This window comes from Oreochromis aureus, linkage group 1, assembly GCF_013358895.1.
Source record: "Oreochromis aureus strain Israel breed Guangdong linkage group 1, ZZ_aureus, whole genome shotgun sequence".
Classification (NCBI taxonomy): Eukaryota; Metazoa; Chordata; class Actinopteri; order Cichliformes; family Cichlidae; genus Oreochromis; species Oreochromis aureus.
This window is the reverse complement of record NC_052942.1, coordinates 34,094,202-34,108,091: the sequence shown is the minus strand read 5'-3', so window position 1 is coordinate 34,108,091 and position 13,890 is coordinate 34,094,202. Positions and strand designations below refer to the sequence as shown.

Genomic DNA, 13,890 nt, shown 5'->3' with positions numbered 1-13,890 from the left:
TATTAAATACTTCTCGAGGACAGCAGTTAAAAGATCTGCTTAAAACTGAATAAATCTTTTTTTTTTACCCTAGTATTAATGTAAAACATTTTCAGTCCTGTTTTGTCAAAAACAAGGCCAGTTAACAAAAGCTAAAGACAAAACTGACGAAAAAATATGTAAAAATTATATTGTGTACATACATTAAAAATACACAGGAAATCCTTTTTGTTTGCGTTGATCTCAGTTTGTCTAAATTGTCAGCACAGCAGGTTTGAATACTGATTTGTTCATAGGTTTGAGAGTGTGACGGCTACATGACTGAGAGTCGGTTGTTTTCACAAAATGCTGTCTTTGTATTCTCATACCTCCTGTTATATGAAAAAAAAAATCTAAACTAAAACGGAACATTTTACCCAAAAAGAAAAAAAAAATACAATCCTTTTTTTGTTGTTGTTGTTAGAGATCCCTGCATCTGAATAGGTTTTCAAGCTACGAAACTCTGGGTTATTAGCATGTATTAAACTCTATATCAAATCAAATTTGGTTAGAGATAGATCATTTTTTGGTTTGTCCTTTTACCACAATTTGGAGTCGAGGCTTTTATTTTCTATAAAAGCTCACCGGAAGTCAGCTGTCATTGGTGGTCATTTAAAGATGGCGGAGTGCTTGGCTGCACGTTTGGCCGCCCAGGAGGAGCAAATTTTGCTCCTCACCAGGGAAATATCCACGCTCCGGGATGGACTGGGTCAAGGTCTAGATGCCGCCGGTCTCGCGGTGGTCTCCCCGGAGCTGGAGAACCTGCGGACGGAGAATGAGAAGCTCAGGTATCGGCTGCTGCACCTCCGGCGGGGTCTCCAGGCGGAGCTGGAGCTGGAGGAGGCGCGGGGCAAGAGGCAACAAGGAGCCAAGTGTGAGAAAGCTCCGCAGAAAAATACCAGCAAACCTCAGCAGACAAACAACCGAGCTGACAATAACAAGGTCATTATACAGACCGGTGCAATTTAAATCATTTTATATGTAATATGAGTAAGCAGGGAGTCGTAGTAGTCCTGTGTCGTTATGAGTAGCGGGCCTCTGTCCCGTCAAATGGCAAGCTATGCTACCCCATTTCCAGAAATAGCAACCCTAGTCAAGCCCATGTGTTTGCACTATTTAAGCGGTGAATAGGCTGATAGTGTGGGTTGGCTGGTGATAAGAGGACATTGCAGGTCTGAAGAAGCAGACTTTTCTCTGATTAACAGGTGGCAGCTGTGAGTACAAAAACAGGTAATGGGAACAAGAAAGAGAAGAAACAGGACAAGGTGCAAGGAGATGGAGGCATGAAAGAGGTGATGATTACAGGGACCTGCAAGTTATCCTGTTCATCCAAACGCTACCAAAGTGTGGACAATTTCTTGACTTCGATTGTTTTTACTTTATTTTTGTATCTGCTTCAGCTGAATCCCTGGCCTGAATACATTGCAGAGCGTCTCAGTCTTTATGAGGAACTAAAGAGAGAGAGCGACGCCCTGCAGTCAAAGAAAGCTGCAGACAGTAAGCCCATTACAGTGGAGCTCCCAGATGGGAGAAAGGTGGAGGGCAAAGCTTGGGTCACCACACCATATCAGCTGGCCTGTAATATCAGGTTAGTACCACTGACTTCATCACTAATGATCAGCTAATAATTGTGTTACTTAATGTGGGTATTTACTAATAATAACAACAGGGAATCTTGCCTCTGTGTTCCTCTATGCTTTTTTTCTGCAAATATTCTTAATTGTCATGCTTTATCATAATGGCAAAAACCACTGACACAGGTTTGCATTTGTCTTTCAGCCAGGGTCTTGCTGACAATGCTGTGATTTCTCGGGTGAATGGGGAACTGTGGGACCTGGACAGGCCTCTTGAGCAGGACTGCTCACTTGAGATCTTGCGCTTTGACAATGAGGATGCTCAGGCTGTGAGTGCTCTTAAACCTTTAAAGTTGTCAATAATATTTTAATAATGTTTGTAAATACAGAATTTGGTGGGACACAACATAAATACACTGCAAATCAGTTCCTGATATCATTCAGTGAATTTTATTCTTGAATATTTTCAGTATTGTACAAAACACCCTTATGAGGGCATCCATAAACATACACTGAATTACTGTAACTACTTTTTTTTTCCTCACAAGAATAATGTTATTTAATTCCTAGGTGTACTGGCATTCCAGTGCTCACATCCTGGGGGAAGCAATGGAGCGCTTTTATGGGGGTTGTTTATGTTATGGACCTCCCATAGAAAACGGTTTCTACTACGACATGTTCCTGGATGGACAAAAGTGAGCAAGTATTTCCATTAACAGCTCAATATTTCCATACATTTTTTTTTTTTTTTGTACTTGAGTTTAAATGTTCTGGTATGGCATTCTGGCATTAATTCATGTGTATGCATTTGAGTGTTTTTATGATAGACTGGTGGCCCTCAGCATCCTCATGTCAAACTTAACTAACTTTGAGTCCCTTGATATAATGAGCATAAAATGAAAAGTGGCTGGACTTCTTTGAGTTTCTTGAAGATGTTTCACCTCTCACCTGAGAAGTTCTAAGTTCAGTTCTAAGACCAGTTAGTGGAGAGTCACAGATTTTAAGCGCTATTGGGAGTTGTCCCTTAAGAGGATTATTGACCCTGTATTGATCATGTGCCTAATCACATAAGCCAAGGTGTGGGTCATTATCAGCAGAGGTTTAAGGTGAAACCATTGTGAGACTATGCCTCACCCTATCATGTGACTTATTGCGATTAATTGACACAAGATGTGAGTGGGCGTCTGGGAAGGGACTGGATTGTAGGATGCAGATGGTTGGCGTCATAAGCCACCCCCTCTGTTCAAGGATGGTTGTTCACAGTGGACATAGATGGCTTCTTTCACTCCTCTTTTACACCATCTGTCTTTGTCCAAAATGAAAACATTGACATCCTCAAAAGAGTGATCTTTATCCTTCAGATGCAGATGTACAGCTGGGTCTTGTCCTCTTGAGGTAGCTCTTCTATGTTGTGCCATGGGTTTATAGAGTGGCTGTTTGGTTTCTCCAATGTAAAGGTCTGAGCACTCCTTGCTGCACTGCACAGCATATACACTATGTTGTTTAGTATGCGTTTGGGTGTTTTGTCCTTGGGATGAACCCGTTTTTGTCTGAGTGTGTGGCTGTGTCTGAAGTACACTGGGATGTTGTGCTTGGAGAAGATTCTCATGAGCCTGTCTGATAAACTTGCTACATAACGGATGACAATGTTGTTTCTGTGTCTCTGTAGTTAATGTCTGCCTTTGTTTACTGTGCATCTTTGCCTATTTGATAAAAAAACAGTTGGGATAACCACATGTTTTAAGAGGTTTCTTTACATGTTTGTGTTCCTTCATTTTCCCTTCTGGCTTAGAGGAAACGTTTTCTGCCCAGTGTTGCAGAGTCCTGATTACTCCAAGTTTGTGTTCCAGAGGTGGGCTTCTGGTAAACTTCAATGTTGAGGTTTCCATTCTCCTCAATCTGCACAGCACAGTCCAGAAATGGCAAACTATTGTCCTTTGTATCTTCCCCGATGAACTTAATGTTCCCATCTACTGACTTGATGTGAGCTGTGATGGTTTCTATTTCTTGGGTTTTGATTTTGACCCATGTGTCATCCAGATAACTGTGCCAGTTGGCTGTCCCTTTCCGTTGAGTCCTTTTTAAAATGTTTGCTGTTTCCAGGGGCGTGTCCAGCATGGAGTTTGGGGACCTGGAAGCTTTATGTAAAGCTGTGGTGAAGGAAAAACAGCCCTTTGAGAGACTTGAAGTCAGCAAGGAGACACTACTAAAAATGTTTAAGGTGAGTGAAAGAGGTAAGACTGGTGTCCTCTGCTTGACTGATAAAATACATCCTAGTGTTATAGTTGTCCAGTCTTGGAGTATGAAAAAATGCCAAATTCTGCTACCCTGCTGCTGTTTTTCCAGCTGTTTTCTTTGTTTTTACAAAACTATTCTCCAGTCTGCTCATATTGTATTTTATATTGAAACTTGCTTAGACTTGTATATCTTACTAACCCCAACTGTTTCCATCTTCCAGTACAACAAATTTAAATGCCGCATTCTCAATGAGAAAGTCACCACCCCAACTACTACAGTCTATAGGTAAGATGTTTATTTTTAACTTTAATTGTATATATTTTTCTTCGTAATGCTAACTGTTGTAAGTCACAATTCTTTGATAGATGTGGACCCTTGATCGACCTGTGCAGAGGTCCACATGTCAGACATACAGGCAAGATCAAGGCCATGAAGATCTACAAGGTATTTCCAACTCCATATTTTTGTTCTTGGACTCCAGTAGAGTATCTTTACATGATTCACAGTTAAAAATAAGATCGGAGATTGTCTGAGATCAACCATTGTAAGCAAACAAGCCTTTCCCTTTAAGCCTGCTTTAATCTAATTTACAGTTTCTCAAAAACAGAAGGTTTTAACAACCACAAATATTTGTGCCCAAGATGACTATAGCAAGAATACACCCTCTGTTCAGCATCAAACTGATGCTGTGTTCCAGATACCTTGGAACTGGGATGTCAGAACTTGTTAGTAGATTACAGAAAAAAGCGAGAGAAATCAAGATTTGTTTTGGTTCTTAGTCAGGTAGAGCAATACAGCACAATGCCACTGCTGCACATTTATAGATAGAACCCGATCAGTGCTCTGGGTAAGTCACAAATAAATAGCAGTGACAGTATAGATTAAAAGTTTTACAGTTTTACTACCCTTTATGGTCAGTCACGCCATCTTGGCTTGATAGCTCTTGGCTGCTGAATCTGCTCTGACTTTCTAGGTAGGAAATTGGACTTGAGAGGGCACTTTTGATTCAAATTCCAACTGGGAATATGGAAGGCACCATTTAGGTGCAAAGTAGGAAAAAATCCTGTCTGAAACCAAAGATTTGGAGTGATTACTTGTATGCAAACTTTAGGGATTTTTCAAAATGTTGTCATAGGCTTAAGCACCTTACAAACTGAATCAAAAAACATTTTTAATTCTGTCATCAGAACTCCTCCACCTACTGGGAGGGACGCTCTGACATGGAGACTCTGCAGAGGATCTATGGGATATCCTTCCCAGACTCAAAGATGTTGAAGGAATGGGAACATTTTCAGGAGGAGGCCAAGAACAGAGACCATCGCAAGATTGGAAAAGTGAGTCATTGTAGGCAGTAGTGTTTTTAGCGTGCCTAGTTGACTCAGGCCTAAAACCAAATCCTAAACCCAGTACAAAGTGTAATTTAATTTGTAATTATGTAATGTGATGGCAAACGCATCCGCTTTGAGGTTTTTGTTGAAGTTTTTTCTCACTACTTTATTTCGGTGGTTCTATAGACGTGTCAAAACACTGAAACAAACCTGGACAAAGACTGTAAACATGCACACAACAACCGGGAAATGAAATGCATTCATTTGAGAGGCTGAAGAGGAGTTGTCTAATTATGTAATCCAGCAAGCAGAACTTGTTGCCAAACCGATTTCTCAGCTTCTCTATATTTTCAGTGCCATACAAGACTGATCGAATGTGAGGTTTTTCACTTGAAAACCAGATCGCCTGTTGCTGCTATGTACCAGCTGAGGGCACTGTGTTTCCTCACATTGGCACATTCGGAACAAGTGTGAGTGAGTCATCAGAGCGCCCCAGCTGGTTACCCAGCATGGGAGACACAGACGGCAGCACCTCAATCAGCACTTATTACAACGCAGTTTCCATATTAAACACAAGCTATAAGACTGTCAAAGCCAGTTGGAGGGAGGTGGCAAAAGTGACATGTTGTGTTTAAAAACGGCGTTCGGTGGCATTTTTCCAACTTGACCCTTTTTTCTTTCTTTTTTTTTCATTTGGTCAGTTCAGCATGGAACCAGTACATTTGAAATCTCTTACTACAGTCTATTCTTGTAATGCAGTAGTTGGTCTTAGTGTGTTGATTTAACAAAACTCTTCAAATATGTTTTGGCACACATAGAGATGAGGGTGTGTGTCTTTTCATAAGGAAAGATGCCAGGCTCCAAGCCTTTAATCCCTTGCATGATTTGAATTTTAAATTGGTCTGTAATTGGGGTCTTTCTAGAAGTAAGTGCCAAGAAACTGAAATCTTAGTCTCTTTTCAAAGGAAAGTGCAAAGTTTATTGTCATTAATACAATATTTATTCAATTGGATTTAACAGTGCTTACCATCGTGATTAACACGTATCTTAAGTCTTTTTGATAAAAGTTTATTCTGTTCTCTTGTTAGGTTGTGGGCAGTCATTCACTGACAGATGGTCTGATGTGTGTGATGATTGGAACACTCTCTGCTGTGCATGGAGTTTCTTGCTGGCTGTACCTGCAGATAATGATGATATGAAATCATTTTTAAAATTATTTGTCTGCTTCACAGGATCAGGAGCTCTTCTTCTTCCATGATCTCAGCCCAGGCAGTTGTTTCTTCATGCCACGGGGAGCTTACATCTACAACACGCTGACAGAATTCATCAGGGTAGGAAATGCAGCTAATTGCCTATTTTATTTCCAATATCTGCATCATTTTGAGAAAATGTTATAGGAACATTCAGATAATATTATCTGAATATCAGTAGTACAAGCTCAGTAGATGTGAAGCAGTGTTTAAGGTCAATGTTTGGATCATTACTGTTTGTGTATAATTGTATGCCTCAGATCCAAAGTATTCATATATACATTGTGTTTTCATATTGCAATGAGTTGACTTTTAGGATCGTTTGTCTCAGTAAAGTTTTGGTTGGAAGGACTTTACTGAACCACAGAAACGCTTACAATCATTATACAGTTCGTGAGGACTGTGCTTTGCATTTTCAGAGTAGCAATCATGATTGCCTTCTCAATGGCTTGCAGACCACTAGCTGTGACTTTTCCAATCACAGAAGCTCAAAAATAAGTAACGTAACAGCAAGTGAAAAGTTTTGTTCATCAATGTCTGAGCTTCTGAAAAGTGGCAGCATCCTGACCCCTGTGCATAATCTGAAATGTGGCCTTTTTCCTTATGAAGGACTTTTTCCCTAAATATAGGTCAAACTGAATGGTATATAAACTCAATTCTGAACATTATGCAGTACTCTCTGAGCATGTTGTCAAAGTAGGAAAATTCACAGTACTTGTGAAGCTGCAGATTTTCTACATTTGAAAGTTCTCAAAAGGTCTTTAAAGTTCAGTCTTTGGATTTCAGCGTAACTTCAACTGCTCAGACAAGTTCAGTGACTCTACAGGAACTTGTCTCTGTGGTGTATTTGGAAAGACATGCTAACATCTTGAAGCCTTTCGCAGCACACACCCCCAAACCACACCATGCCAAGACAAACTCATACATTGCACAGACAGGGTGTAAGATAATTATCACATCACTTATATCTGTTAAAACTGCAGAGAAAATTATACCAGCATGCTATGCATTTCCCTTTCCAACATATCACCAAAACATGTAACAGTCAGAAGTTACTTAGCAGGGAACACGGCTATATTTATAGACAACAAGTGCTGACTTTAATGACTGAAGTGTCATGAGTTTTGCAATAAATGCACTCATTTATTTTCAGGTTTTGAAATTCTCCTTTTCTGGTAAATAATACTGAGGAAAGCTGAGTGAGCAAGCATTTTCTTTTTCAGCACCTTCCTTTTTGGTATTCACAGTTTCGCATATTCACAGAAATTCTTCCAGTTACAGTGTCTTTGTACTGTTGGCTGCTAAACGGCTCAACAGCCTGTTAAATGTTTTGCTTAATGGCAACAAATGGATAAATACAGCCCACACAATGTGATTTCCATTGCTGCAGCTTAAGGTTGCATGCCAGAAGTCATGATTCAGTTGAGTACCTGTGCAGCCTAAATGGTGTGTTTAGCCAATGTGGTTTGTTGTTTTTCTAGGATGAGTACTGGAGAAGAGGCTTTCAGGAAGTAGCCTCCCCCAACATTTATAACAGCAAACTGTGGGAGACATCTGGCCACTGGCAGCACTACAGCGAAAATATGTTCTCCTTCTCTGTGGAAGATGACATATTTGCTCTGAAGCCAATGAACTGCCCCGGGCATTGGTAAATCTAGAGCTCTCAGGAAAGAAATATTGTATTTTTTTTCTTCTCAGATTTGTATATCAAAATCACACACACTACTTCATGCATATAAGTAATTTAATTTGGTTTTCCTGCAGTCTGATGTTCAGCCACAGGCCTCGCTCATGGCGAGAGCTTCCGCTGAGGCTGGCAGATTTTGGGGTCCTACACAGAAACGAGTTGTCAGGAACACTAACCGGGCTGACCAGAGTGCGCCGTTTCCAGCAAGATGATGCTCACATTTTCTGCACAATGGATCAGGTCACAACATCAGTAGTTTTTAACATTTCTGTGGGATGTTTTTTGCTTCTAACAAGATGTGAAAAACATCTTTTAAAAACATGAACCTGCTTATTATGAGTCATTTCCTAAATGCTGAGTCATATGTATATTTTTTTTTCAAACAGATCGAGTCAGAGATGAAGGGCTGTCTGGACTTCCTCCGCTGTGTTTACGATGTATTTGGATTCTCATTCCAGCTTCACCTCTCCACTCGCCCAGACAAGTATTTGGGCGACATTGCTGTGTGGAATCAAGCTGAGAAGGTAAACTGTGTCATGAGTCACAGTTTAAGTAGTTAAACGTGTGAAAAAAGGAAATCCAACTACTGAATTATAAATCTAAAGGGATAGTAGAGATTTAAGCAAATAAAAGCTCATGTTGACACAGAACTACTCTGGATGATAGTATCGGTCTCCTGCCATGTAATTATGCAGTAGTAGTGTCAAAACTGAAGTTTCATGATTTTCTGTGGGTGGTGTTTTGTCAATAAAAGACATGACTCATTTTCTTGGCTTGATTCCTTCGAGTGTCCAGCTGTAAATTGCATAAGAGCACCAATTAAAACTGAACTCTATACCCAAGTATGGACTTTCTTGTAGTTCCACTTGGTGTGATTTACAGTAATTGCCTTGTATTGTTTAAAGTACATGCTAACCTCTACCTCATACTTGACAGCAATTGGAAAACAGCCTGAATGAGTTCGGAGAGCCATGGAGACTGAACCCTGGTGACGGTGCTTTTTATGGACCCAAGGTTCTGAATGAATCTTTTTATTTCATTTTTTTTTAATCTCCTGCCAAACACTAGCTCAGTTTGAATCTCCTTCTGTGGTCTGGAAAGAAGTATAATTCTTTCTGTGCTATTGCAGATTGACATTAAGATCAAAGATGCTATTGGACGTTACCACCAGTGTGCAACCATTCAGCTGGACTTCCAGCTGCCCATCCGCTTCAATCTGACCTTTGTGGGGTGAGTCACCTAATAAAAATATTGACACACTGCTGAGTCTGTGTGCTTTACAGCGCCAAGGATTACGCATTAAGCCCCTCCTGGATAAGATGTCTCAGCCTGTGCTGCTGTATGTAAATCTGAACTCACTGTGCAGGTGGCAGGCTATAGACTCACAGGGAACTTCAATTAATATACGCACCATGGGGAAAACGATGCACGTGCTGTGCAGCAATAGACAGCAGGCATTGCATGGATAAATGGTGTTTATAGTTGTATAGAAGTCTGTATGTCAGAAAAGTATTGTCTATGGAAAGACAATGGGAAGGTATGAGAATGATTGCAGGGTTAATAATAAAAGAGTGCTTGACATTAAAACCAGTTTGAACTGCTAAGTCAGTGTGTATATAACAATACATCAATAAAGTGTTTTTATTCAACCATATTTAACATAAGTGTTTTTATTTCTTTGTTTCTTTTGCTACAATTACAGAAAAGATGGGGATGACAAATCCAGACCAGTCATTATCCATCGTGCCATTTTAGGCTCAGTGGAAAGGATGATTGCCATTCTGACAGAGAACTATGCAGGGAAATGGTAATGTATTGTGTTTTTCTGGTTACATTTGTATTAAACACTTTCAGTTCAACACCCGTTAGTCTTTGTACTTTCTGTCACAATAGTGGATGCTCATATTAAACAAGGTTAAAATTTTAAATGGCAGTCCTGGTGAGCCAGCAGTTCAGTCTTCAAGCATTCAGTTGTGTGCCTGGTATCACCACAGGACATCTGGCTGTAAGACCAGAAGCCCCACCTACCTGATGTTCAAACCAGCTAATTTGTGAGATTGGGCCAATCTGGAGAAAAGTGGCTAAAAAGGAGACAAAGGAGCTAAAACTGCTTGTTTCAGGCAAATGATAATCTAAAGGGGTTCTCATGAAGCCCAATTTTAAGATAAATAAGGAACTATGACTTATGCAAAGCTATTTTACTAGAGTTCAAAATAAAAATAGAGATGACAATAAGCACAATGGGCCTACTAAAAGTACTAACATACAGTGTTATGACCCACTGCTTTGAGCTGTCTTTTATTTAGAAATAAGTTTTGGTCTTTATAATTATTGTAGGCATTTTGGCTTACTATGAAATTCTACCTGTATTGCCACTAACAGCTCTCCAACTATGGCGTGATTTTTACCTCCCCAGATCATGATTTTAGGTCCTTTTTGTTGAAGAAACAGATCTTGTCATGTTTCTATCTATTCACTATGTGAAAGTTGTAATACCCATGTTTCACCCTCCACCAGGCCTCTGTGGCTCTCTCCACGTCAGGTGATGTTAGTGCCTGTCAACCCATCCTGTGAGGATTACGCAAAGAAGGTATGACTTCCCCATTGTGGCCTTAGTCTCTGATTATTTCTTTCTTGTAATGCAGTAGTTAATAACAATAAGTATGTAAAGTTTGGAAAGTTCTTGAAATGTACTGAACATTAACAAATACAATTTCTACATGTCAGGTGTGTAAGCAGTTTACAGAAGCTGGTTTTATGGCAGATGCTGATCTGGACTCCAGCTGCCTTCTAAACAAGAAAATCCGCAATGCTCAGCTGGCCCAGTATAACTTCATTCTTGGTGAGGAAAAATAAAACCCCCAAGTTAGATCACTAAGTAACAAACTGTATAAAGGTGTGGTCTATAACGGGTAAATGAGGATGCTTGTACATTTGTAGTGAGTGAAAACGATGTGTCCGTAGTTTGACACGGTACAAAGTAAATTAAATTCTCCACAGTTCCTTGGATTTAGGCTGTGTCAGTGTCTTCTGTCTCTTCATGTTTTCCCAAACTGAATCACTAATGTTGGTTCTGAGCTCTGTGGGGGCCAGGCCATCTGCTGCAGGACTCATTGTTCTTCTGGTCAGGAAAAGTGGTTCTTTGTCAGTATGCTTGAGGTCATAGTCTTGCTTCAGAATTAATTTGTGATGATCAGATCCTGCTTAATGGATAAGAATTCAAAAAAATACCTGAAACTTTACTGTTCCAAGTACCAGAGACTTGTGTGAGGGAGGTGCAGGGCATGTATGAGCACAGTGAGACCTTGGTGAGGCGTGCAGTAGGAGTAGGACAGATGAGTTTAAGGTTGAGTGTGGGATTACATCAGGGATCAGCTCTGAGGCCCTTCTTGTTTTTATTGGTGATGGACAATTTATCAAATGAGGTCAGGCAGGAGTTTGACCTTGGTAACAGTAAAGATGCAAGGAAAGTAGAGGTAGTGAAGGGGGATGTGTTTAAATATCTGGGGTCAACTATTCAAAGCAATGGACAATACATAAAACAAGTGAAGAAGAAAGTGCTGGCAGAGTTGAGGGAGTCGAGGGTGATTTGTGGGAGGATATGTCTAAAAGATGTTAGTGAGAGCTGCCATTTTGTGTGGTTTGGAGATGGTGGCCCTAACAAAAAGATAGGAAGCTGAGCTGGAGGCAGTAGAGTCAAGATTTCAAATGGGAGGGACCAGGATGGGCAAGATTAGAAATGTGTATAACAAAGGAACAGCTCAAATTGAATGGTTTGGAGAGAAAGTTAAAGAGGGAAGGTTAAGATGATTTGACATTCTCAGAGGAGGGATAGTGGGAACATTATCAAAGGGTGTTTGAATATGGAGCTAACAGGAAGGAGAAAAGAGGTGTGTCACAGAAGATTTTTGGATGCAGTGAAGGAAAAGAATAAGCGAAAATCTGTCAAAGTCATCAAAATAAACATTCTTAATTGACTGATTATAAGCCAAACAGACCTCCAAGCTGGTTAACCACCAACAGCTGACAAATTCAGCACGCAAAGTGGGAGTGTGTGGTGAAACTTGGCCCGTGTAAAGTTGTTGTTGTCTTGTGTCTTGGCAGTGGTTGGAGAGAAGGAGAAGATGACTAACAGTGTCAATGTGCGCACAAGGGACAACAAAGTCCATGGAGAACTACCGGTGTCCGAGGTGATGGCACGCCTGACCCTGCTCAAACAGTCTCGCTGTCGAAATGCAGAAGAGGAGTTCTGATCAAGGCAGACAGCTTGGATTTTAATACTTCAAACATGAAACAGCAACAAGGGACACAAGATGGTTTTTGGGAAAGTGCAGACAAAATAAACTGATACTCTGTAAGTGGATGTAATGACTGGGCCTGCACAACTACTCTGCAGTGCTCTTGTGATCGTCTGTGAACGGGGGAAAACGGTTTGTAGGTAGTGTGGGTTTGAAATTATGTCAAGGTAATATAAGTGTATCTCAAGGAAAGTTAGTCAATAACTTAAGGAAACGATGTGAAGACGGTGACATTAAAGATGTGTGAATTTTACACTAATCTATTTTCACCAAGATCTGCCTCTGATGGAAAATTCAGGAATAATAATAAAAAAAATTCTCCAAATGTGGGTGCTTTGTTTCTTTATTTTCACAACAAAAGATGTTAATCTTTAAGTAGAGTTTGATATCATGACAAACTACAATAGGTTTATTTTGTAGAGACAGCCTTCACATTTTTGTTTTCTTTTACATTTTTTTTTTTTTTATGCTTCATCAGTTTATTTGTTCCAAAGTAATAACTATTGATCATGCTGTTGCTTTGGAATGAAGCCTGTAGGTTAATAGGTGGCAATAATGGCAATTCCAGCTGTTATTGTGTAATAAGCAAGAATGAGCCAGCTCCTCATACAGCATGTAATAACAAATCAGGAACATACCACAGTGTCAGGTGGTAAAATTTATTTTACCCATGGTTCCTCTTTCAACATGAGTGCTCTGTTGCTCAATAGAGGATAGTGTCACTGCTTTCTAACAACTCACAGCATGCAGAACAATGTGATAGATTCTCCAGAAAGGTGATTTCCATAAAAAGTTAAGAATTTATAAAACCGAATGGACCAAAATGTTGTCGCTAAAACATGCACCAGGGGTAGCAAGGTGAAGACTGGGAAGGTTTTTGCTGCATTAATCTTAATGGGAAAGGTTCAAACTTTTATCACACATTTCTGTTTAGCTTTTACACTAAGGTCATGAGATCAGTTAGTTTTGAAGATTACTGTAAATATTTTAAGGCTTGTTTTTATTTCATCGGTATGATGCAGTAACAAGGTTGAAGTTAAAATGGCTGGATTTCCTTATAGATTATGATATAAATGTGATGTTTACTAATATTTTATGTTTTTAATGTTTGTTTTATATATTTGGTAATAGGATTGCAAATCGGTCCTAGTATTAGTATTTTCTTAGAAAAAGATACTAGCAGTGTAATTCCAGAGACTTTTGAATAATAAAATGTAGATGTATAAATAAAGGCAGCAAACACTGAAATTAATTTGTCTTCTTTTAGTAATATACATAACAGGGTCAGTTCAATTGGACACATTGACACAGTTCAAAGAGGACTGACCTTTGTCAAATTCTTTTTCAAAATTTTCAAATTCATGGGTTGGCAGAAAATGTCCTACATTTATGGAATGGCCTTAATACACGATGTATTTTGTCATGGGTAAAGGGTAAACCGAATGCAGTCCTCTACCAAGCACTAAATACATATGAAATTTAATATGATTTCTGTTA

The 13,890-nt window shown here is 39.6% G+C and overlaps 1 protein-coding gene across 1 annotated transcript; it reads left to right on the top strand.

Moving 5' to 3' along the window:
• Window positions 1-624: 624 nt before the first annotated feature.
• tars3 (threonyl-tRNA synthetase 3) lies at window positions 625-12,722 on the top strand. Its single transcript, XM_031746542.2, has 19 exons — window positions 625-960; window positions 1,224-1,310; window positions 1,419-1,606; window positions 1,798-1,921; window positions 2,163-2,287; window positions 3,696-3,813; window positions 4,051-4,115; window positions 4,196-4,274; window positions 5,018-5,164; window positions 6,391-6,489; window positions 7,890-8,056; window positions 8,173-8,335; window positions 8,482-8,619; window positions 9,032-9,109; window positions 9,225-9,325; window positions 9,798-9,902; window positions 10,613-10,685; window positions 10,823-10,937; window positions 12,200-12,722. The coding sequence occupies exons 1-19, from the start codon at window positions 637-639 to the stop codon at window positions 12,346-12,348; spliced, it is 2,445 nt and encodes an 814-aa protein (XP_031602402.2). The 5' UTR covers window positions 625-636; the 3' UTR covers window positions 12,349-12,722.
• The last annotated feature ends 1,168 nt before the right edge of the window (window positions 12,723-13,890 follow it).